This window comes from Daphnia magna, linkage group LG4 (genome assembly GCF_020631705.1).
Source record: "Daphnia magna isolate NIES linkage group LG4, ASM2063170v1.1, whole genome shotgun sequence".
NCBI classification, from domain to species: Eukaryota; Metazoa; Arthropoda; class Branchiopoda; order Diplostraca; family Daphniidae; genus Daphnia; species Daphnia magna.
In genome coordinates, this window is record NC_059185.1 from 11,667,860 (window position 1) to 11,688,238 (window position 20,379).

At 39.7% G+C, this 20,379-nt stretch overlaps 11 protein-coding genes, 1 long non-coding RNA gene and 4 other non-coding genes across 20 annotated transcripts; 11 read left to right on the plus strand and 5 right to left on the minus strand.

The window, feature by feature from the left end:
* The first annotated feature begins 224 nt into the window (after positions 1 to 224).
* LOC116920171 (histone H4) lies at positions 225 to 630 on the plus strand. Its single transcript, XM_032926266.2, has one exon. It carries the CDS (start codon positions 263 to 265, stop codon positions 572 to 574), a length of 312 nt encoding a protein of 103 aa, XP_032782157.1. The 5' UTR covers positions 225 to 262; the 3' UTR covers positions 575 to 630.
* Positions 631 to 863: 233 nt separating this feature from the next.
* Positions 864 to 1,622, minus strand: LOC116920168 (histone H2B.3). The gene has a single exon (XM_032926263.2). It carries the CDS (start codon positions 1,595 to 1,597, stop codon positions 1,226 to 1,228), a length of 372 nt encoding a protein of 123 aa, XP_032782154.1. The 5' UTR covers positions 1,598 to 1,622; the 3' UTR covers positions 864 to 1,225.
* Positions 1,623 to 1,879: 257 nt separating this feature from the next.
* Positions 1,880 to 2,854, plus strand: LOC116920167 (histone H2A-like). The gene has a single exon (XM_032926262.2). It carries the CDS (start codon positions 1,931 to 1,933, stop codon positions 2,309 to 2,311), a length of 381 nt encoding a protein of 126 aa, XP_032782153.1. The 5' UTR covers positions 1,880 to 1,930; the 3' UTR covers positions 2,312 to 2,854.
* On the plus strand, positions 2,701 to 2,782 carry Trnal-aag. The gene has a single exon. It is a non-coding gene; the product is annotated as a tRNA-Leu (tRNA).
* Positions 2,855 to 2,987: 133 nt separating the features above from the next.
* On the minus strand, positions 2,988 to 4,266 carry LOC123471140. Its single transcript, XR_006645169.1, has 4 exons — positions 4,126 to 4,266; positions 3,828 to 4,054; positions 3,503 to 3,770; positions 2,988 to 3,429 (listed from the first exon to the last, which is right to left on the minus strand). It is a non-coding gene; the product is annotated as an uncharacterized LOC123471140 (long non-coding RNA).
* Positions 3,200 to 3,281, plus strand: Trnal-aag. The gene has a single exon. It is a non-coding gene; the product is annotated as a tRNA-Leu (tRNA).
* Positions 3,515 to 10,100, plus strand: LOC116920145 (protein timeless). 5 transcript variants are annotated; one of them, XM_045172065.1, is made up of 18 exons: positions 3,515 to 3,597; positions 3,719 to 3,843; positions 4,168 to 4,260; positions 4,442 to 4,577; positions 4,643 to 4,937; positions 5,003 to 5,194; positions 5,310 to 5,404; positions 5,466 to 5,527; positions 5,588 to 5,771; positions 5,825 to 6,112; positions 6,871 to 7,020; positions 7,092 to 7,149; positions 7,207 to 7,374; positions 7,473 to 7,704; positions 7,785 to 7,948; positions 8,008 to 8,795; positions 8,883 to 9,159; positions 9,225 to 10,100. In XM_045172065.1, the coding sequence occupies exons 6-18, from the start codon at positions 5,092 to 5,094 to the stop codon at positions 9,578 to 9,580; spliced, it is 2,925 nt and encodes a 974-aa protein (XP_045028000.1). In that variant the 5' UTR covers positions 3,515 to 3,597; positions 3,719 to 3,843; positions 4,168 to 4,260; positions 4,442 to 4,577; positions 4,643 to 4,937; positions 5,003 to 5,091; the 3' UTR covers positions 9,581 to 10,100. The 5 variants fall into 5 exon arrangements, with proteins under 5 accessions (XP_045028000.1, XP_045028001.1, XP_045027999.1 ...); XM_045172066.1 differs by having other exon boundaries at positions 4,447 to 4,577; XM_045172064.1 differs by lacking the exons at positions 3,515 to 3,597; positions 3,719 to 3,843 and having other exon boundaries at positions 4,195 to 4,332; positions 4,447 to 4,577.
* Positions 10,101 to 11,839: 1,739 nt separating this feature from the next.
* On the minus strand, positions 11,840 to 12,369 carry LOC116920165 (histone H3). The gene has a single exon (XM_032926259.2). It carries the CDS (start codon positions 12,289 to 12,291, stop codon positions 11,881 to 11,883), a length of 411 nt encoding a protein of 136 aa, XP_032782150.1. The 5' UTR covers positions 12,292 to 12,369; the 3' UTR covers positions 11,840 to 11,880.
* LOC116921024 (histone H4) lies at positions 12,353 to 13,042 on the plus strand. The gene has a single exon (XM_032927211.2). It carries the CDS (start codon positions 12,563 to 12,565, stop codon positions 12,872 to 12,874), a length of 312 nt encoding a protein of 103 aa, XP_032783102.1. The 5' UTR covers positions 12,353 to 12,562; the 3' UTR covers positions 12,875 to 13,042.
* Positions 13,043 to 13,384: 342 nt separating this feature from the next.
* Positions 13,385 to 14,052, minus strand: LOC116920169 (histone H2B.3). Its single transcript, XM_032926264.2, has one exon. It carries the CDS (start codon positions 14,016 to 14,018, stop codon positions 13,647 to 13,649), a length of 372 nt encoding a protein of 123 aa, XP_032782155.1. The 5' UTR covers positions 14,019 to 14,052; the 3' UTR covers positions 13,385 to 13,646.
* Positions 14,053 to 14,105: 53 nt separating this feature from the next.
* Positions 14,106 to 15,294, plus strand: LOC116920164 (histone H2A-like). Its single transcript, XM_032926258.2, has one exon. It carries the CDS (start codon positions 14,242 to 14,244, stop codon positions 14,716 to 14,718), a length of 477 nt encoding a protein of 158 aa, XP_032782149.2. The 5' UTR covers positions 14,106 to 14,241; the 3' UTR covers positions 14,719 to 15,294.
* Positions 15,295 to 15,399: 105 nt separating this feature from the next.
* On the minus strand, positions 15,400 to 16,513 carry LOC116920160 (alpha-crystallin A chain). Its single transcript, XM_032926254.2, has 6 exons — positions 16,371 to 16,513; positions 16,083 to 16,283; positions 15,950 to 16,025; positions 15,847 to 15,892; positions 15,672 to 15,781; positions 15,400 to 15,607 (listed from the first exon to the last, which is right to left on the minus strand). Exons 2-6 carry the CDS (start codon positions 16,275 to 16,277, stop codon positions 15,522 to 15,524), a joined length of 513 nt encoding a protein of 170 aa, XP_032782145.2. The 5' UTR covers positions 16,278 to 16,283; positions 16,371 to 16,513; the 3' UTR covers positions 15,400 to 15,521.
* A 106-nt stretch (positions 16,514 to 16,619) lies between these two features.
* On the plus strand, positions 16,620 to 17,807 carry LOC116920155 (alpha-crystallin A chain). The gene is made up of 4 exons (XM_032926247.2): positions 16,620 to 16,761; positions 16,869 to 17,149; positions 17,226 to 17,459; positions 17,528 to 17,807. Exons 2-4 carry the CDS (start codon positions 16,940 to 16,942, stop codon positions 17,666 to 17,668), a joined length of 585 nt encoding a protein of 194 aa, XP_032782138.2. The 5' UTR covers positions 16,620 to 16,761; positions 16,869 to 16,939; the 3' UTR covers positions 17,669 to 17,807.
* A 345-nt stretch (positions 17,808 to 18,152) lies between these two features.
* Positions 18,153 to 19,878, plus strand: LOC116920157 (alpha-crystallin A chain). Its single transcript, XM_032926251.2, has 4 exons — positions 18,153 to 18,226; positions 19,043 to 19,209; positions 19,280 to 19,513; positions 19,575 to 19,878. The coding sequence occupies exons 1-4, from the start codon at positions 18,205 to 18,207 to the stop codon at positions 19,713 to 19,715; spliced, it is 564 nt and encodes a 187-aa protein (XP_032782142.2). The 5' UTR covers positions 18,153 to 18,204; the 3' UTR covers positions 19,716 to 19,878.
* A 158-nt stretch (positions 19,879 to 20,036) lies between these two features.
* On the plus strand, positions 20,037 to 20,108 carry Trnag-ucc. Its single transcript has one exon. It is a non-coding gene; the product is annotated as a tRNA-Gly (tRNA).
* Positions 20,109 to 20,299: 191 nt separating this feature from the next.
* Positions 20,300 to 20,371, plus strand: Trnag-ucc. The gene has a single exon. It is a non-coding gene; the product is annotated as a tRNA-Gly (tRNA).
* Positions 20,372 to 20,379: the final 8 nt, after the last annotated feature.

Genomic DNA, 20,379 nt, shown 5'->3' on the forward strand with positions numbered 1-20,379 from the left:
TTAACAGAGTAAAATCTCAATAAGGTAGTGCCAAACAGAACACCAGTTTTTATTGCCTGCTTGCGGACGTTGAAGACTACACCCACGTCGCTACCAGCTATTGGCTGGCAATGAAAACCGGAATGAAAAGACCTGTTCTTTGTTAGTTCTACCCCTACCTAGATATTTTAGCCAATGAGCGGAGGGAGACTCGGGTATAAATCCGGGTGACCGATCGTAGTTCTACATTCATTCCGATTTCTATTTTTCTGAAGTTATCAAAATGACTGGTCGCGGTAAAGGTGGCAAAGGCCTCGGTAAAGGAGGTGCTAAGCGTCATCGTAAAGTTTTACGAGACAATATCCAGGGTATCACAAAGCCGGCTATTCGTCGTCTTGCCCGTCGTGGTGGTGTTAAACGTATCTCTGGTCTGATTTACGAGGAAACTCGCGGAGTACTTAAAGTTTTTCTTGAAAACGTCATTCGTGACGCTGTTACTTACACCGAACACGCCAAGAGAAAGACGGTGACGGCCATGGATGTTGTTTACGCATTGAAACGTCAAGGCCGCACCCTGTACGGCTTCGGTGGTTAATTTTGAGTTTGTTGAAAAGTTTTACACTTGTCCTTATCGGCCCTTTTCAGGGCCACCAAAATTTTAAAGAAATTGACCACGTTAATTAGCGACAGAATATCATGTCACGTCCACTTACTGCTTCAGGAGTTGCAGCTTTATCATCTTGTATTTTTCGTAGAAACTTCTGTTGATTAAGATTTTGTTTTATGTTTTGTTAGCAGTGTAGATTTTTATATTTTATCAGTTTTCATGTTAAGATAAAAAATAACATATTGTAAAATAACCAAATTTTCTTTAACCTATGTACCTGTTAAACGTAAAATGAGATGAGAGCTAACTCAACAGCTTCTAATTTAATACGGAGTTTTCTTAATCTTGCCTGAATAGTTGAATATTGACATTTCAAACAGTTATCACGTACGTTTATTTTTATTGAACAATTATGGTCTGGAAGTGTTTTCAACTAGCTTTGGTTAAATTATCGATGATTGACATTATTAGTTCTGACCATAAGTCTGTGCATGAAAAAACAATTAGACTAAGATTCTGTCTGAATGCTGCTGAACTATTCGCATAATAAATAGGAAATTTAGTGCAATATGATTCTTTGTTTCTTTAACATCTGGTGGCCCTGAAAAGGGCCGTTTGTTTAAGAAATGTTGGGACCATTTATTTGGTGCTGGTGTACTTGGTCACAGCCTTCGTTCCTTCAGACACAGCGTGCTTGGCCAACTCACCAGGCAACAGCAGACGAACTGCCGTCTGAATCTCTCGACTCGTGATGGTAGAACGCTTGTTGTAGTGGGCGAGACGAGACGATTCTCCGGCAATGCGCTCGAAAATGTCGTTGACAAAGCTGTTCATGATGGTCATGGCTTTGGAGGAGATGCCAGTGTCGGGATGGACCTGCTTCAATACTTTGTAGATGTAGATGGCATAGCTCTCCTTCCTCTTGCGCTTCTTCTTCTTGTCGCCTTTGGCAATATTTTTCTGGGCCTTCCCGGCCTTCTTGGCTGCTTTACCACTAACTTTAGGGGGCATTTTTCAACTATGTAATCAAGTATTCTTATACTGAAAAATTGGTATTAAGAAACCAACTTCAGAACACGCAATTTATACAAAAATTTTACCCTTATCTTTACCTGATAGTAGCCAACTCTTTGAGATGGGATCGATTGGTTTGACACAAAAGGGGAGGAGTTATCTTAGTAGCACAAAGAATCAGTAGAACCAATGCAAAGGAAGCCCGACATAGTATGTAATGGCTACCAGTATCCACCCTTCTAACCCGAAAAGCTATAAAAAAGAAACTTGTAAAAAAGTAAACATGCATCAGTTGTTTTACAGCACTTCACTACCAATAACAGTTACAACATGTCTGGACGTGGTAAAGGAGGCAAAGTTAAGGGAAAGTCAAAGACCCGTTCCAGCAGGGCTGGACTTCAATTCCCCGTCGGTCGTATTCACCGAATGCTTCGTAAGGGCTCGTACGCTGAACGTGTAGGTGCCGGTGCTCCCGTGTACTTGGCTGCCGTTATGGAGTACTTGGCCGCTGAAGTTTTGGAGTTGGCCGGTAACGCTGCCCGTGACAACAAGAAGACCCGTATCATTCCCCGTCACTTGCAGTTGGCTATCCGTAACGACGAAGAGCTGAACAAGCTTCTGTCTGGTGTCACCATCGCTCAGGGTGGTGTGTTGCCTAACATCCAAGCTGTTCTTTTGCCCAAAAAGACTGACAAACCCGCTAAAGCTTAACTTCTCTTGTGTTTATATTCAAACGGCCCTTTTCAGGGCCACCAACTATAAAAGAAAATGTGTATCCTATCGTTTTCGTGTATATTTTTCAGTATAAGTTAAAGTGTCTGGCTTCTAGTAGGTAACGCTTAAAGTTGTGCTCACGATTTGGAGAAAGCTTGCGGAATTTCTAAGTTATTTTACATTTTACTTTCACAATGGCTAGTTTAAAACGGATTTCAATGGTTTATTTTGCTAACGAGAAAGGTGTTGGCCAAAAATATGATCTTTACAATTTCCGTATTACATGGTTGGACTCAGCATAAGATCATTCTCAGCTGTATATCTCCGGCTCTCCGCTAGCTTTCTTTTGATACGGACCAATTTTCTCCTAACATTGCCATGAGATAGGTAGCGTGGCCGAGCGGTCTAAGGCGCTGGTTTAAGGCACCAGTCTCCTCGGAGGCGCGAGTTCGAATCTCGCCGCTGCCATAGTTTTTTATGTTATATACTTGTAGCATTACTGTCAAAATACATTGTATCTGCCCAATTTAAAACTAGTTTTAATAATTAATATCAGCAATGTATATTTACCAAATGCTCGTTCACTTGCGAATCGAGATGTTTGAAGGAAATAAGAATCCATATTCATTCTGCATTCTGTTTAGAATGACGTTCTCTGTACTTGTTTAACCCTGCATAAAAAACAACGTGTGTTAAACCATTGTATTAAAAAACGAATTTGGCCTCAGCTTTTTAATTTTTTAGAATTTTTATGCCTTGTGTTGTAACACTTAAAAAAGTAATTTTGATCGGAAAAACAAGACTTCGTTTTGTTATTTGCTCAAGTTGAAACTTGTCAAAAATTAATGATAGGTTATAGTAATTCCTGACAAACATATGAGTGTGGGTAGCGTGGCCGAGCGGTCTAAGGCGCTGGTTTAAGGCACCAGTCTCCTCGGAGGCGCGAGTTCGAATCTCGCCGCTGCCATAACATTTTATTTGTTATAATTTTAGTTTTTAAAATTGGGTTTCTGTTTTTTGAGATCAACGTAATTCAGTTGAAGCCGGTATACGACACACTGAATGTTAAGGTACGTGTTCTTGAGAAACGATGGGAATACACCCATTTCACGATTCTAAAGCATAAATACTGAAAAGTTTATTAACTGGTATGTAAATATCGGCAGAATTTTAGTAGAATTTAGTGACCTGCAGTAAGTCGACAGAATGCATGGAGTGACTGAGTGAGGTCCTTTTGTACTAAGTGAGGCAGAAGCAATATCGGTGTCACACGGCTGTTCATTGTAATTGTAACTAAACACTTTCTTATTTCCTTCTATTCAATTCAATCTTGTCCAATTCTTCCAATTTGTAAGATATCCTTATCTAGCTCATGAATAATAAAAATATATTTTAGTTCTTAAGATTTTCGTGCCCAAAATGGTGGCTATTGAGCTGCATGCCGATGAAATCGAATCTAGGAAACAAGTGACTAACGTTTATCAGTTTCGTCACACTTTCATCGAGAACTTACTTTGGATCAGCCACAGGTAATTTATTGTTCTATTTGAGATTCAGTTTAGTTTAACTTTAGTTGTTTGGATCAATTGCATTTTCTTTATTAATGAAATTGTTTTGCCACATGAGGAAGTATTCACATTTCGGGTCTGTTGTCGTGTAGTCTGCAAATGGGTTCCATTTCGTAATTTAAACGTTTTTAGTTTCTTTTCCAACATGGCTTCTTCAGCTGATCTAACCAACCTGTAATCCAAATGTGTCTTAGGAATATTCTATGAAATGTCACGAAAATTTCTTTTCCAATTTTTGCTCACCCCCTCCTCTTCCTCATCTCATCTCTTTCTCTCTCTTTCAAGTCTATATGCACGTTTTCATCACTACCTGATTTTCGTCTGCTGAAGGTGCACGTGCCAATGTCTGGGCCGGATTTGTGCCATTTTCGAAAGCCGGTATATGTTTTAAAGTTAGTTCAAAGAAGTACGAAAATAAATGATAATTGTGCCCATGTTAATGTTATTCAGGTAACACATGGTTTGATTACTGCATTCCAATTTATAACGTCAAATTGACACATTTTTCTTGCATCTGTGGTCTTTCAACTAACTTCCTTTCTTATCTGCTACTACCAAGAAAAGAAGAGAAATGTTCTTGATGATCTACGGTGGTATACGACTATAGAAAGGAAAGAGTAAAATTTTTTTGCTCATTTGCCAGAGTGATTTATCCATAGGAAAGCTGTATCATAAATATTACAGTGCCAGACATGGTAAGAAATTTCTTTTATTTGCAACTTTTAAACCATTCTAATTGTGTTGTTGATGTCATTTATAGTTTATTAACATCTATCAAGTGACTGTCAATCTTGTTCACAATATGTACGGCACCGTATTCCACGGAACACATTTCGCTCTACTAACAATCACCAAAATAGAGCTTTTAGTCCTCGATAAGGATTTTTCCAGAGCCCGATATGGGCATGCGCGACGGAAATGTGCCTTCCTTCAAACAGTTGTGAATCCCACGGTCCCCGAGAAAGGTTTACAGATAGCCACCTGCTTTGCCATTTTGAGATCAGTTCCGTTTGCGGATCTTCTTGGTCACATTACCTCGTCCACACCGCAAGCAGGTAGTAACATTCTATTTCAATTAAGGAAATTCTTAAGTGGCTTGTATGCTCGTTGACTCCTCCAGTTGTGGTTTAATGGCAATTAAAAGCCTCGGTTCCGGGGAAGTGGACGTTGATCTCATTAGTCTGAAATATTGTTGATTATTGGTTCAATATGGAGCACTTGATGAAATTAAGTGGTAGTGTTCCATGCCTGTCTCTCAATCCACTGGGGTCTTTTCACGACAACAGGTACTACATCAACGACGATTGCTTGAGTAAGTACAACTGTTTTGATACCCGTATTTAGACCATTCTGATATTCAGAAAAAGCGTTTCCGTTATTTCCCTTTGTACCAAAATTTACAAAAAATCTCGCTTTTTCCACAACAGCTAACCTTAACGAGATCTACAACAAGTTGCATAGCGAGGATCCAAATACTCGCCCATTTCGTCGTGCCATCGGCTTTTTAGATGTTCTGAACAAGGTCTATAGAGTAGTACGACAAAACAAACTTGAGGGTTAATAATTATTATGTTGTGTTTCAGGATCTAATCCCTATTTTAGTAGGCAACAAGGATCAGCCTAAAATCTTTTATTCAACAATCAAGTAATGGTGATTGTTCCCTTTTGTTGTGTGGATGAATAATTACTTTTCCTCATTGCTAAGACTATTAGTGGAACTTACTACACCTATCGAAGGCCTCGCTTACATTGAGAATTCCAAACGGAACACATCAAAGAATATTATCGTCCACGAATTAGAACAGCTTCTCTACAGTGTAAAGGAAGCATTTTTAGATGGTAAGGCTACTCTCGCTGTGCTCCGTCATCTTCACCATCTTTTAAAACAGGTAACACTTCAATATCCTTGTTATTCCATTAGTAACTTACATTTTTTGCTTAGCAACCGTTGTCGAGCGACGACAGTATATGCGTTAATGATTCACTGGCACTGATTTATAATATTCTTCACGTGCCTGAAAGACCTACTAAAGAGCTCTGTAATGTTGAGGCAACTGGTGCTGCGAAGGCAGCCCAGCAAACAACGGAAATCAATTTATCGCATCTTCGTCAACCGCACTCAAACAGCAATAGTTACGCGATTGGTGATCGACAAAATCGGCTAATGTGGAACTTATTTGCACAAGGATTGGATCGTATTCTCATCAGTTTGCTGACGGAATCAATAAAGGTAAAAACTTTAATTATTAGTTAAGTATCGTTCTCTTTAATATTATGAAAAGGGATTTGCGTTCTCAGGTCGTAAAAGTTTTGCAGTAATCCTGTAAACCGCCTTTTCATTTTCACCGTAAACTTCTTATCGTAGCTTAAGGAGGATAGAACGCATATGGGAAATGTAGTAGTAATACGTAGCTACGTGTAGCTTACTTTGTAATATTTTGGTTGTGAATTTTCTATGGTTCTTAAACCTTTTATACTCGTATTAAAAATGAAAACGATCGTCAGGTTGCCTGGAAGAGTAGTATTGTAGTGGTCTGGTTTTTTTAAAGGAAAGTTCTTGATAGATGAGGGGTTTAAGTCTTGAGTTGTAATTATTTTAAAGCTGGGAAATGAATATATTAGATCCTTTTATTTGTTAATGGGATCTTCACGTAGAACACCACATTGTTCTCTAATGAGCGGCATTATTTTTGAAAGGGTTTCGATGTCTGAAGTATCTCCGTTTATTAAAAAAAACTTATGGATTTGTATTACCTTTTACTTACCCTGTCGCTAGGGATAGGAAAAGTTTGAGGGCACGAGGCAACAGCCTTATTCACCACGTGCCGTACCTTCCACTCAGAAATTTCCGTATCGATAATTGAATATTGAATTGGCGTTTCTTATAATGGCGTTTGTATTGGGCTTGTTTCTCTACCAGTCATGGGAGTTGTCTATTTGCTCTAAGATTTAATTATTCATTTTTTGTGCAACATTACATACATGCAGAACGACTGGATAGCGAATATCGTGCAGCTGATGGCCCTCATTTACAAAGATCCTTATATAGAAGAAATGGAGAGATTAGTGGATACTTCTCGTCTTCTGACATACAAAGTACCTGAGACTGACGATGAATCCAACGATACGCCACCTCTGGTACCTTCTAAAATGTATAAATCTATTTTCGGGAGCTGAGTAATGAGACCATTTCCTATTAACTGCCATAGGCCGACCATTACAACAGTCCACGCTTTCTGAATTTGTCGTGTGACCAACCTTGTCTAAGTCAGTTTGAAAGTACTGTTGTAAACGACCGCTTTAACCTTCACTTTATTTAATCAGTAGGTGAAAGTTGCGCTGCACCCACTCGTGGATTGCAAGCAACGACAATTTTGTCATCAAAAATGGATCCGGTGACGAGGAAAGCCGGATGTAATAAACGTCACAAGGTTTCCGGAGGAACAGAGTGTTCGTCTACCGTAACCTCTTCACTGCACGGCAGTCGATTAAGTGGGTGAAAACCGGCACGGAATAAAGTCGCAATGAACTATTTATCTCCCTCTTAATTGGCATTTTTTTTTAACTCTAACTTTTCTTTTTACGTGTAGATAAATCAGAGCATGACAGCCAATTTAATACATCCAGCGAATTGTTTTCGAGTGACGCTCGATGTAAGCAGGGAAACCGTTGGATGACGCATTCTCGTAAAAGGAGATATTCGGGGCTTCGTTGTCAAGACAACAATGAAAAGTCCGACAAAACATTTAAAAGTAATATCGCTCCGGCTCCTTTATCCTTTCCTGGATCAGCCAAACAAAATGCAGAAACGTACATAATGAGGTATCATGTTAAAAGTTTCATATTTACTAAACTGGTATATTTAACAATATAAATACCTATTTTCTACCCTGCTCATGGAGTATGAAAGATGATACGAAATCGGCGGAAGGGCTTTCATGGAAGAGCCGCAAATACGACCGGAAAACGAGCCGCTTTATTAAGATGAAAGTATTTCAGTACACGCCAACAAAAGAGGACATTTCGCATCTACTGGCAGACTTTCTTGTTGATTTTCTACTCAACGGTAACAGAAAAACAGCACATAAAAGAAGTAACGTCTACCAATTTCATTTCGGTTGAAAGGCTATAATACCTTGGTGGGTCACCTTCATCGGCAGTTGCTGAAACAGAATGACGCTCCATCATTGTTGGACGAGGCTCCCTTTCTCTGGCTAATCTCCTACTTTCTACCTTTCATTTCAAAATTGAAACTGGATTTTGAACGGTTTACGAACGTCTTTACTATTGATCTTCTATGCTTCCTGACGTGGGAGGTTGTTCGACAGGCGGAACTATTCGAAATGAATTCCTTGCAGCCCACAAACGGCTTGGAGCGCTGCCAGCGACGTTTGCATTTAGGCGTGAAGGCTATATGCGAATACCTGCAAACATTTGAAGTTTATTCCTCCAGCAGAAAGGATTTAACTCGAAATAATCAATTAGAGATCGGAAACTGCGGAGAAGAATTTATTCGTGAATTACGTAGTTACCTTCCGGCCATTCGGGATCTTCGTCAGCTCTTTCTGCTCCAATTACGTCATTTTAATCCCATCGTTCAAAATCGAGAGCATCTCTGTAATGTCATCACAACCAACCACCTTTTACTGCTAGAGCTTGAACGAGCTGCGAAGCAATCCCCACTCTCGGCGAAGAGCTTTGATTTGAAGCAGCACTTGAATCAGTTCTGCACTGAAACGATTGTGAATCGATACGGCATTGCGCTGGAGGATTTCAGGACAAACAGCACTTTCGTCAACGATTGCATCCTCACTTTATTGCATCACGTAGGGGTAGATTTAGGTCGTGCTGACCTCCTCTGTGAGCAGGAGATTCTGCGTTCATTTCGCGACATATGGGAGGAAGATCTGAACGTAAACTCTATCATTTTTCCTGTTAATTTTTCGAAATAATTTGGTAACAGTATTAGTTAACATTTTTGTCATGTACTTCATTCTTAGATATGTGATGATTGGAAAGACCTGATAGAATATGTTATTCGGAAATTCTTGCGCACCTATCAGTCAATCGGCCGTTTCCATGTGGATTCACCTAGCAATCGCACAACTAGACTCTGTGATCCACAGGATTCATGGTCAGCCAAATCAGAGAACTATGAAACTTCGAAGTTGTCCCTTCGAGTCAAGGCGGAGCACAGCACTGTCGAAAACGACACACCAATCACAGAAGTACACAGCACCAAGACGGAACTATTGATCGCTCAGCTGATGGATTCAGGTTCGATTTTATTTATAAGCCATACAACAGATTTGCTCCTAACTTCCTTTTTCCAACGGTAATAGGATTCCAAAAACAATTGAATTGGATTCGATCTTCGTTATTGACAGCTTGTTCAGCTCGATTAGGCACCTACGCTGGCCAAGAATTTCGCCATCCTATCACGTGTCTGAGTCTTCAGATGAACGTGTCGTGTCCGATAGTTCCTTGGACGGAAGTAGAAGCATCCGCTCTACGTTCGGAAATCTTTCTCTATCTTCTTGATCGTGTTGGTCTTTTTCCTCGCTCTGCACAAGGTGCCCTTTATCCTCGAATCCCGCGTGAGTGGTCAGCAGACACTGTGTTCAGCGTCGCTCTCATTTTCGGCCCCGTCAGTCAAGAGCTGGTCGATTTTGATCTGTCTCTTTGCAAACATACTTGAGCTACTCGTTTCGATGTTATCCTTCCATTTCACACGTGAGACATTCAGTTTTTAAATGCTTTAACACTTTTGAGCGTAGAAGAGTTTCACAGGTGGCAACTACGTCAAGATTTCTCCGTTGTTAGCGTATCGAACAGGAGTCTTTTAATCACTTTTTCATTTTCTATTCTCATTTTGCCATTAGACAAAAATACATGAACAGATTGCTATTTATAGAAAAACCTAAATGTAGTCACATTATGCAGGTATTCTTCGAAAACGACAACGTTAATGTTGACGGAGAGTCGAACATTGTTATTCAATGTTCCTGGTTACTAAGGACACACTAGAAAACCTGTCATTTCCAGACTGTTTGTGAAACAAAGTAATGGTATTTACTATGCTTTGCAACTGTTGCATTATGTTAAAAGCTTTGTTGTGTGCATACCTCTTGACTAGTTTATGTAAGTTTTTGTCGGTATTTTGGGCAACTGAACAGACGTCTTGCAGAGAAACACTAATAGATGAATTTCTCATGATATGTCTTATGCAGAATTCTTGGTGTTTTTAATTTCACGTCCGATTTTTTTTTTATTCTAAGTAAATCGGATCTGTCAGTTCTGAATGATGTGGGAGGATACTTCACTTCTTCGTTCTCCCAAACTATTGAGCCCGTACTTCCTCTTACATCACTCAGTCGAATCGAATCCTGGTAACAAATAAGGCGTTCCGATGTATGGATCTGTTCAGTTGTCTCTCTTGGGATTATTAGCAGAAAAAGTGAATAACCTGTTGTGTTTGTAGGCAGACCATCAGTGAAATAACTCTGCTGTACATCACGGTGGGCAAGCTGGATTTGTATTTCTATACTTATACTGAAAATGATTAAATTGTTGGAAACGCAATTTTAAATAGATTGTACACGTGGTCAAAAGACAGGTGAGTTGTCTACACTATTACGTCTTTATAATTCGTCGATTTCAATGGTGCAACCGATACGTCTTGAAAAATAAGTTAAAGGCTGATTAGGTCAGCTATTTGGCTCTTGCAAGGGTTTGTTCAAAACAAAGAAGACCGTCATCTCAAAGAATCGTGTCATCTTGAGTACTAGAAAAAAGTGGATTTGGTTGCAATATGTTTGACAATTTCTTGTACTTATTCGTGCCAGCTTCCATTGGAATGTTAATGTTTTGTTGCATTTACAGATTCACCATTACACTTTCCCTGATGATTTCGACTATTGGTCCGCTTGCTCACTTTCAAGCCCGACAAAACTATTAATGCAAAGGATCAATGTTCAACTCATAATTGATGATGATTCTCCAAGCTCCATTCGTCTCAAGGTAGGAAAAACCTTGCAGTGTCTTTAAAATAATTTTGCGATATCCTTGTATGCTGCATCTTAAAAATTTTAAGACCCGTTAATTTCATTGACTAGCGATTTTATTGTGAAGGAAATACTTCGTTTTGTAAGGGGGGGGGGCGTCACTTCAAGTTTCTTACTTTTTCCCATAGATGGCGTAGTATTATTTTTTATTTAAAAAAGGCGGTATTATTTTTAATGTAACAAAGAGTATTTGTATTAGATGCCATATAGTTTTAGAATGCTGATTTCCAAAAGAAACACGAATTCTGAACTAAAATTTTTCTCTTCGAAGTTGATGGAGCACATCAACTTCTGGACGAGCTTTGTATTTAGAAAATTTTACATAGTTTCGATCATTACATCCGTTCAGCCAAAGAGCTACTAGAAGCTTTCTCTCAGACCACTGGGTCAGGGGCGATTCATGGAAAATGGTACTAAAATACCGAACAAAGGCCGACAACGGCCTTCAACGGGTGAGAAGTCAACACAAAGGGAAATGGAGGCCGGGAAAGCTTCACTTGCTTTTGAAATTCCACCTTCCATTATTCGTTTAACATCGAATTGCGAACCTAGACTAGTTTTGTGAAATATTCGAAAGCCAAGGCTAACCAATTAATATAGCCTGAACAAGGCTTTGTTGATTGGCTTGCTGTTGAATCCGTCAAAGTCCTTAAAATGATTGAACTCTTTATAATTCGTTTTTGACACTTAGTTTTATAAAAATTCTCGGCTTTTGAAAAATACCCGAGGTAGCCTATGTACATAAAATTTATCTTATGGCAATTCAAATAACGCCATCGCAAGTAGGTTGGATACAAATTATGAGTTGAATTTGTTTGACATTAAGTACGAAATCTCTCCAAGAATAGCCAGCTGTTTTAACCGATTACTTTTTCTCAAAAATTTTGGTGGCCCTGAAAAGGGCCGTTTTGAGGGTAGTGGAAATCAAATACGTCTAAGCGCGTTCACCACGGATACGACGGGCCAGTTGGATGTCCTTGGGCATGATGGTAACTCTCTTGGCATGAATGGCGCACAAGTTGGTATCTTCGAAAAGACCAACTAAGTAAGCCTCGCTAGCCTCCTGCAATGCCATGACGGCCGAACTCTGGAAACGCAAGTCAGTCTTGAAATCCTGGGCGATTTCTCTTACCAAACGCTGGAATGGCAGCTTGCGGATCAAAAGCTCAGTCGACTTCTGATAACGACGGATCTCACGGAGAGCGACGGTACCAGGGCGATAACGATGAGGTTTCTTTACGCCACCAGTTGCGGGGGCGCTTTTGCGAGCGGCCTTGGTGGCCAACTGTTTGCGGGGCGCTTTGCCACCAGTGGATTTACGAGCAGTTTGCTTGGTACGAGCCATATTGATAGAGCTGAAAAACTTGGAAAAATTGGATGGCGTTGGATGGCGATGAAGGGAATGTATAGCGACATGACGAACGTTCCAGAAAGAAGGTTATCTCTCGCTTACTATTGGATGAAGTTTCGAAAGAGAAAAGACAGATGGCAGTACGTTTTTTTGTGATAGCTACCATACGGTAGAGCCAATCAGCGAAGGGAAAGGGAGTATATATAGTAGAGACGTGACAGAATGCTTCATTCAGTGTTCTCCGAATTTCTTGAATTAGTTCACAATGACCGGTCGTGGTAAAGGAGGTAAAGGTCTCGGTAAAGGCGGTGCTAAGCGGCATCGTAAAGTCCTGCGTGACAACATCCAGGGTATCACAAAGCCTGCCATCCGTCGTCTTGCTCGCCGTGGAGGTGTGAAGCGTATTTCAGGTCTCATCTACGAGGAAACTCGTGGCGTTCTTAAAGTATTTCTGGAGAACGTCATTCGCGATGCTGTTACCTACACCGAACACGCTAAGAGAAAGACCGTCACAGCCATGGATGTTGTGTATGCTTTGAAACGCCAAGGCCGTACTCTCTACGGTTTCGGTGGTTAATATTCTTAACCGATTCAGACTCCAAATGTTTTGCACAATCGGCCCTTTTCAGGGCCACCAAAGTTTTAAGAAACGAATTGCTCTAACAACTTGTTATATATCTTGGCCATAATTCACATTCTGCAAATTGTAACAGAATTTCATATTGAAATAAAAGTAAAAATTTGATATAGAATTTTCATTAGTTACGCACAACCCGGTATTCTTTTTCAGTTTTAAAGAATTTATTTTGTAGAAGCAGTGGGCTTATTCGAGCTTGATGGACTTTTTCTGTGGTATGGCCATAGCTTATAGGATTTTGAAACAAATTGTGTACCCCGAAGAAGTTACTTGAGTAAATATTTCAAACAGTTTTTATTACTAACGAAAATTTCACATACTCTAATGGAGCCCAACCGAAGCAGATCATAAAAATCACTTCCTTTGTATAGTTTTTGTTCCTCGGACGTTTTTCTCATTACTTGTGAACTTGATTCAAAAGCTAAATAGTTTAATTTTTGTATTTCACGAACACTACTCACTCCCTAGTAATTGTTGGTCGATTTTCAATTGAAATTAACATTACACGAGTCTAGTTTGACTACTGTCACTAAAATGTAGAAGTATCAACACAGAATGTAACACATTCAGCTAGTATTTTGGTTAAGTTACGTAGTTGAAATCGTAGGGAAAATGTAAGAAAGAGTTGGTGTTATAAGCAGTAAAATATCTCATCTCTCTAAAGGTTGTTGGCCCTGAAAAGGGCCGTTTGAATGGGAGAAAGATTGACTGTTTACTTAGTGCTGGTATACTTGGTTACAGCCTTTGTTCCTTCAGACACAGCGTGCTTGGCCAACTCTCCGGGCAACAGAAGGCGAACAGCAGTTTGAATTTCCCGACTCGTGATGGTAGAACGTTTGTTGTAATGGGCGAGACGAGAAGATTCTCCAGCAATGCGCTCGAAAATGTCATTGACGAAGCTGTTCATAATCGTCATGGCCTTAGAAGAGATGCCAGTGTCAGGATGGACCTGTTTCAGTACTTTGTAAATGTAAATGGCATAGCTCTCCTTCCTCTTGCGCTTCTTCTTCTTGTCTCCCTTCGCAATATTTTTTTGGGCCTTACCAGCCTTTTTCGCAGCTTTTCCACTTACTTTTGGAGGCATCGTGATCGTTTGTCTTGTACTAATGATTCTTAGCGATGAGCATCAAGGCTTTGGACCGATTTATATCAAACAAAGCATTCCTTTGTACCTGATAGTAGCCAAGCGATCTCGAAAAAAGTGGCTTGGAAGCGCCATTGGCAGCGCAAGAGGTGGGCGAGGGAGGAGCTTACAGAATGAAAAGGTTTGGGACAGCTAGACAAACTTTAAGGAATTGGCTACCAGTATGCTATTCTCAACCCATGTATGTGTATATAAATGTTCTCAACGCTGCATTCTTTATCTATTGTTTAAGCAATTCCAATTAACAACAACTTACAAAATGTCTGGACGTGGTAAAGGAGGCAAAGTTAAGGGAAAGTCAAAGACCCGTTCCAGCAGGGCTGGACTTCAATTCCCCGTCGGTCGTATTCACCGAATGCTTCGTAAAGGCTCGTACGCTGAACGTGTAGGTGCCGGTGCTCCCGTGTACTTGGCTGCCGTTATGGAGTACTTGGCTGCTGAAGTTCTTGAGTTGGCCGGTAACGCTGCCCGTGACAACAAGAAGACCCGTATCATTCCCCGTCACTTGCAGTTGGCTATCCGTAACGACGAAGAGCTGAACAAGCTTCTGTCTGGTGTCACCATCGCTCAGGGTGGTGTGTTGCCTAATATCCAGGCAGTGCTTTTGCCCAAGAAGACTGACAAACCCGCTAAAGCTTAATTTCTCTTGTGTTTATATACAAACGGCCCTTTTCAGGGCCACCACTACATTATTGAAAAGCTAGTCTCCTGTGAACCGATTTTATCAGTCTATTTCATTTTAGACGAGAAATTTAACGTTTCTTACTTGATATACGGCCAAACGGTAGTTTCTGTAGCGTCACAGAAGCCTTTGGGGAATCATGAATTTTCCTTCTATATCTTAGGAACCTGACAACCGTCACCAAACTGTATTCCGAAGTCAGCCTTGCTTCTAATCCTCGCCTAGGCTTTTCCTTGCTTTGTATTTCATGATTTGTCTTTATGTTGCTCACGATCATAGTCAGGGCTCTACTTTTGCTTCGCCTACCGGTCGTGATATCTCAGTTGGACACGTCAGCATCTGCAAAATACCTTAACAACAGGTGAACAAAAACGTTCTTAGCCGTTTGTCACATCCGAACAGTACTTGTAAAGACTTTCTAACCAACGTACCCTTTGTTTTTTTTTCCTAAATACCACAAGTATTTGAAATGCAAACCTCTTTATCATACGTCCGTTAACGCACCCGTTCCAACAATACAAGTGGATCACTCGAGTCAGCTAAGCACGTAAATTATTGTTTGAGAGAAGATTATCTAACAACCTTTTTTTTTACAAAAGTTTTTGAAACGTTTCCCTATTCAGACTCGGACTTATTAAATTACACTTAGTAATCTTTGTATTTCGAAGTGTGCTTGATTTTGGAGCACAAGTCGACATTTAATGAAATATGGGGTAAAGAAGCTGTTCGTAACAAAAAATGTATCCATTTCTTTGAGAAACTTATTGTCCTTGAACTGCTGGAGTTGGTTTAGCGTTTGATCCAGCTTGTGGAGCCATCGTAATAGGGATGACTCGCTCCTTCGATCCTGTTACGCAATGATGTTTAGTACTATTAACTCTTCTCAATTTGACGTATCCATATTTTGTTACCTTCAAGCATCATCTTTGGAGCCATGACAGTCAGAATGCCTTCAGGAGACATGGTTGATGTTACAGATTCAGGATTAACGCCTTGCGGTATGGTAATCCGGCGACGGAATCTTGGGAGGGTAACAAAAATTGGTTTGATTTTCAGCTAAATTTGATTCAAAACTTTTGAACTTACTCCCGAGAAACGGTGCCGAATTGATCGTTACGTTCTTCGTGCATACCTGTACAACAAAATGGATTAATTTCATTGACAAACAGTTAAATAACAATCGACTTACCGTGAACGATGATGTTTTTGTCGGTCGTTTTCACCGTGATTTCGTTTGGCTGAAACTGCGACACATCGACCATGACCTGAACAAAAGAGACATGAAGGTAAGACTGAAATAACGGTTAATGAACAGGCTAAACCTGGAATGACTTGTCATCTTCCTTGACGCTAGACAGTAATCTTCCAAGTTCCTGATTCATGCGGTTCATGGATTGTCTCATTGACCGCGGGGCTATGTTGTACCTGCCGAAGAACGGATCGAACGTTTGGAGCGGACCATAGGATTGGAAAGGATCCATCATTGTGTTGAATTCGGTAAAAGGCAGAAGAGACATGATTGCCTAAGTGCCAAAAATAAGACAAAAGTAAAATCAGAAAACAAAAGAAGGTGCAAATCGTTCAATCCACAAAAGGAAAAATTAACTTACGAGTCAAAAGAGTTTTAGACGTAAATGATCAAATGACTACAACGAGAGGCAGCTTACTAACGAAAACATGAGACCATGCTCTCTTTTATACTGAGCCTAAATGGGACGATAGCTCAACGTTCTTTAGTGGGAAACAGACGATCGTCCATGATAGCGAAAACATGAATATGTGCTTCCTGGAAAAGCTTTGAACACGGGCCGCATGGAGGGATTTGCAATACCTGATTAGCAGGCCAAAACGTAGACTAGTTTTCGCACAATGCACCAAACTTTCTCTTGTTTGATTATGACGATTAGGCATTTCTGTGAACGAGGATATCTTTCACAAGAAGGCCTATGGGAATGAGTGTATCACATTACCTGTTCCAAAATAATACTACATCAAAGAGAGGTAAGTGTAACGCAATTAACGTTGAGTTTACGATGACAAAGCACATCATTCGACATCAACGTTTTCTTAACACCTTCCCTGAGCTATAAAACATTTTCTTTTTTTAGAGTAGATCTCAGTCTAATCGTTGGTGTCTCGAGACAAAACATCATCATTTAATGTTTAAGGTTCTATAATTATGGCTCTGTGGGCTTACGATCCGTTGATGGAGTTTTCCTGCATGGGTTTACCTTGTCCTAGACATCGATGGAGATTTCTAGAAGCTGAACCGTTGACTCTTCTGCCGGAATCTTCTCTCGTTCATTCACTTTTATCTCACGGCATCTTCCCTAGGGCACTGACCGCTAATATTTCCAGAGAAGTCATTAGTGATAAGGATAAATATCAGGTATTTAATTCGGTATTACCTGAAGCTGTTCATCATATCAATCACATATGGAACTTTTGTTATTACATTTTTCAAGGTGACAATAAGCCTTGGAGACTTCAAATCGAACGAGATCAACGTGAAACTAATTGACAGAGAGTTGGAGATCTGTGCCAAACACGAAGAAAAACAGGACGAATCTGGTCATGTCTCTCGTTGCATCAGACGCCGATATTTTCTTCCTCAAAACGTAGATTTCGACCATGTCAATGCGACTCTGTCTCATGATGGAACTCTGGTCGTCTGTGCATTAAAAAAGCCATTAGAAGGGGTAGACAGTGAGCCCATATAGTTTGTTTTAACGATTGGAAATAATTTTTTTTTATCGCATTCAAACAGGTGAAACAACGTAGCATTGAAGTTCAACAGTTGCCACAAGCGAAATCGCGACCCTCGTCACAAGAGTCCCAGAAGACAGAACAGGAAAAAGGCAAAGGTATGATTAACATACCTGTTAGCCACGAGATAAGCCAGAGTTGAACAAGTTTGAAGACGATTCCTCAAGCAATTTTGTCTTGCCTTTATTTTGTCAATGCTTATGTGTCTTGTTTAAAATTGATATTTTACGTATTTGGATATATGCTAAGCATTTTGTCTAATAAAACGGAATATTCAATTACTGTTATAGTTCAGTTTTGCTTTTCCCAATTCTATGTCTGCAGATTATCTCATTATGAATCGGAATCTGTAGAGCATTTAAAGTTCGTATCGTATGTGTATCGATTGTTAGATATTGCGATCACACTCATAATTATAAATTTATTTATTAGTTTGTATATTTGTTCTAATGTTAAATTTCTCCCTTAAAAATTGAATAATTTTTTGTAAAATTATATCTTACATGTTGAGGTATGATGTAAATAAAAATATATATCTTTTATTAATTAGTAAAATTAACGAGTTCTCGTGAAATGGCAACGTGCAACTTATGCAAAATGGTTGCTTTGGGGCGAAGATAAAACAGTTGGGATTCTTCTCTAGTTAAAGTGCGTCTCTACTCAATACCGGTTGTGACAATGGTTTGGAATTGCAATTTAGGTAAATATGAGACCATTATCTATTTCGAAATGCTTCATCTAAGTTACTGTAGAAGTACTGTTCGGTTATAACTATTCCAGCATTATTTCAATTTTTCACGTTATCAGTGTCTTGCCGTTATTAAATATATTAATTTTCCCTGAGGTAAAAGCAAATAATATTAAGCAATGGCGAAAATCAATTGTTTAATAGCAGTTTTGAGTTTCCCTTTCTCACCCACCCAAATAAGCCGTTTTGTCCTGCACGTGTATACCCGAAGGCCATTTTCCCTCTTGGGTTCATTTTTCTTAAAATCCTGAAAGTTTGTTCTCCCTGCCTTTGTCCAAAACTGACCACTTTTACGGTTATAGTCAATTAGCAAAATTGTTTTTGTCTCCTTTTTGTTCATTCGTATTCTGTAAACGGAATCGTTTAACTTGTACTCGTAAAACTGGCTGTCACCTACAATTTACACGTTTAAGAATAGAACGCAATATTTTGCAAATGCTGAAACAAAATTAGAAAAGGCTTTAGATTTATTCCTGGAAAGACATGAACTGACTAGAGAACGTAATTTTTCGGGGAATATCTGATATCATCTAATCAAATTTATCTATTACGTGTAAATGACGTTTGTATTAGTTCACCCCAAAAATGCAAACGTTTGTTACGTGTGCTCATTTCCCAAAAGTATATCGCCTGTATAAAATCTTATTCGAGAGAAGTCAAGCTTTCATTAAGCAATTGGCATTATCCGTGAACAAGTCTCACCAATAAACTTTTTTGATTTAATAATGGCTTTTTTGCAGTGTGATCCATTTGGCGATTTTTGTTTTGTCGGTCTTCCTTTTTCTCGAGATCCTTGGAAAATATTACCACGTGACACGCTGACTGCTTTGGCGGAAACGCCTTTTTCTTACCTTTGTCCAAGTGGGATCTGTCCCGTTCCAGGAGTCTCGCGACGCAACGTCAGTGAAGTCTTCAATGACAAGGATAAATTCCAGGTATTATTCACTACCTTCATCTTTAGGTTAATGGTGAATCTTGTAATCTGGAAATCCCTTTATTTCTTAGGTGACTCTAAACCTAAAAGACTTCAAATCCAACGAAGTTAACGTAAAAGTAATCGACCAAACGATATGTGTTTGCGCCGAGCATGAAGAAAAATCCGATGATTCTGGCCGTATTTATCGCAAAATTACGCGTCGGTATTTCCTTCCTAACAACGTCGATTGTGATAAAATCAACGCCACTTTTTCGGACGATGGAAATCTAGTCGTTTGTGCTGGAAAGAAAGCCATAGAAGCGGTTAGTAATGAGTTCAAAAATGGCACTGCTATTTATAATTGTGTTGATTGCGTATTTGTAGGCAAAGGAACGAAAAATTGAGATCAAACATCTTCCAGCACAAAAGGCTCAGCAATCATTGCAACAAGAATCGAAACCATCGGAGAAGACCAAACAAGGGGACGTGAATATTCCTGTAATTCGCGAGATGGAGAAGAAGTAAACGAGTACGAAGAACTCGTCGAGATCGGTTGATGCTACGGTGAAATCACTTCAAGTAAATTTGTCTTTTTTCAGTATCGTACTTAAATAGGATAGCAAGATTATTTGTTATTGTTTTCCGATGGGGTTTAAATGTCGTCAGACAATAAACTGGATGTAACGTAGTATTTAGAGCAATCCGATTTCTAATAAAGTTATTAGACCGGATCTTTTGGATGGTTTTTGGTTGGTCAGTGCTATACCCAAGTCTTGTCGCCACTATGCCCGTAGGCTTTTTCATGTTTTATCTCGTACAGTATACAGATAACATTAGTAGTAGTAAGCGTTAGTGGTATAACGGTTAGCATTGTTGCCTTCCAAGCAATAGACCCGGGTTCGACTCCCGGCTAACGCACTCCTTTTTTTCCGTATTTTCCCTTAAAACCACCTGATTTCAGTCAGAAACTTACAAGGATTTTAAAGCTGGCGAAAAAGCTCCTCAATCTCTTAGGTACCGCTTCATTCACTTTTGTCGAGATTTTTATGGCGAAAAGCTGATTATTCTAGGTTTTACGATTAGTTTTTGGCTGGAAGAGATGTTTGTGCGCGTCAGTGGTATAACGGTTAGCATTGTTGCCTTCCAAGCAATAGACCCGGGTTCGACTCCCGGCTGACGCACTCCTTTT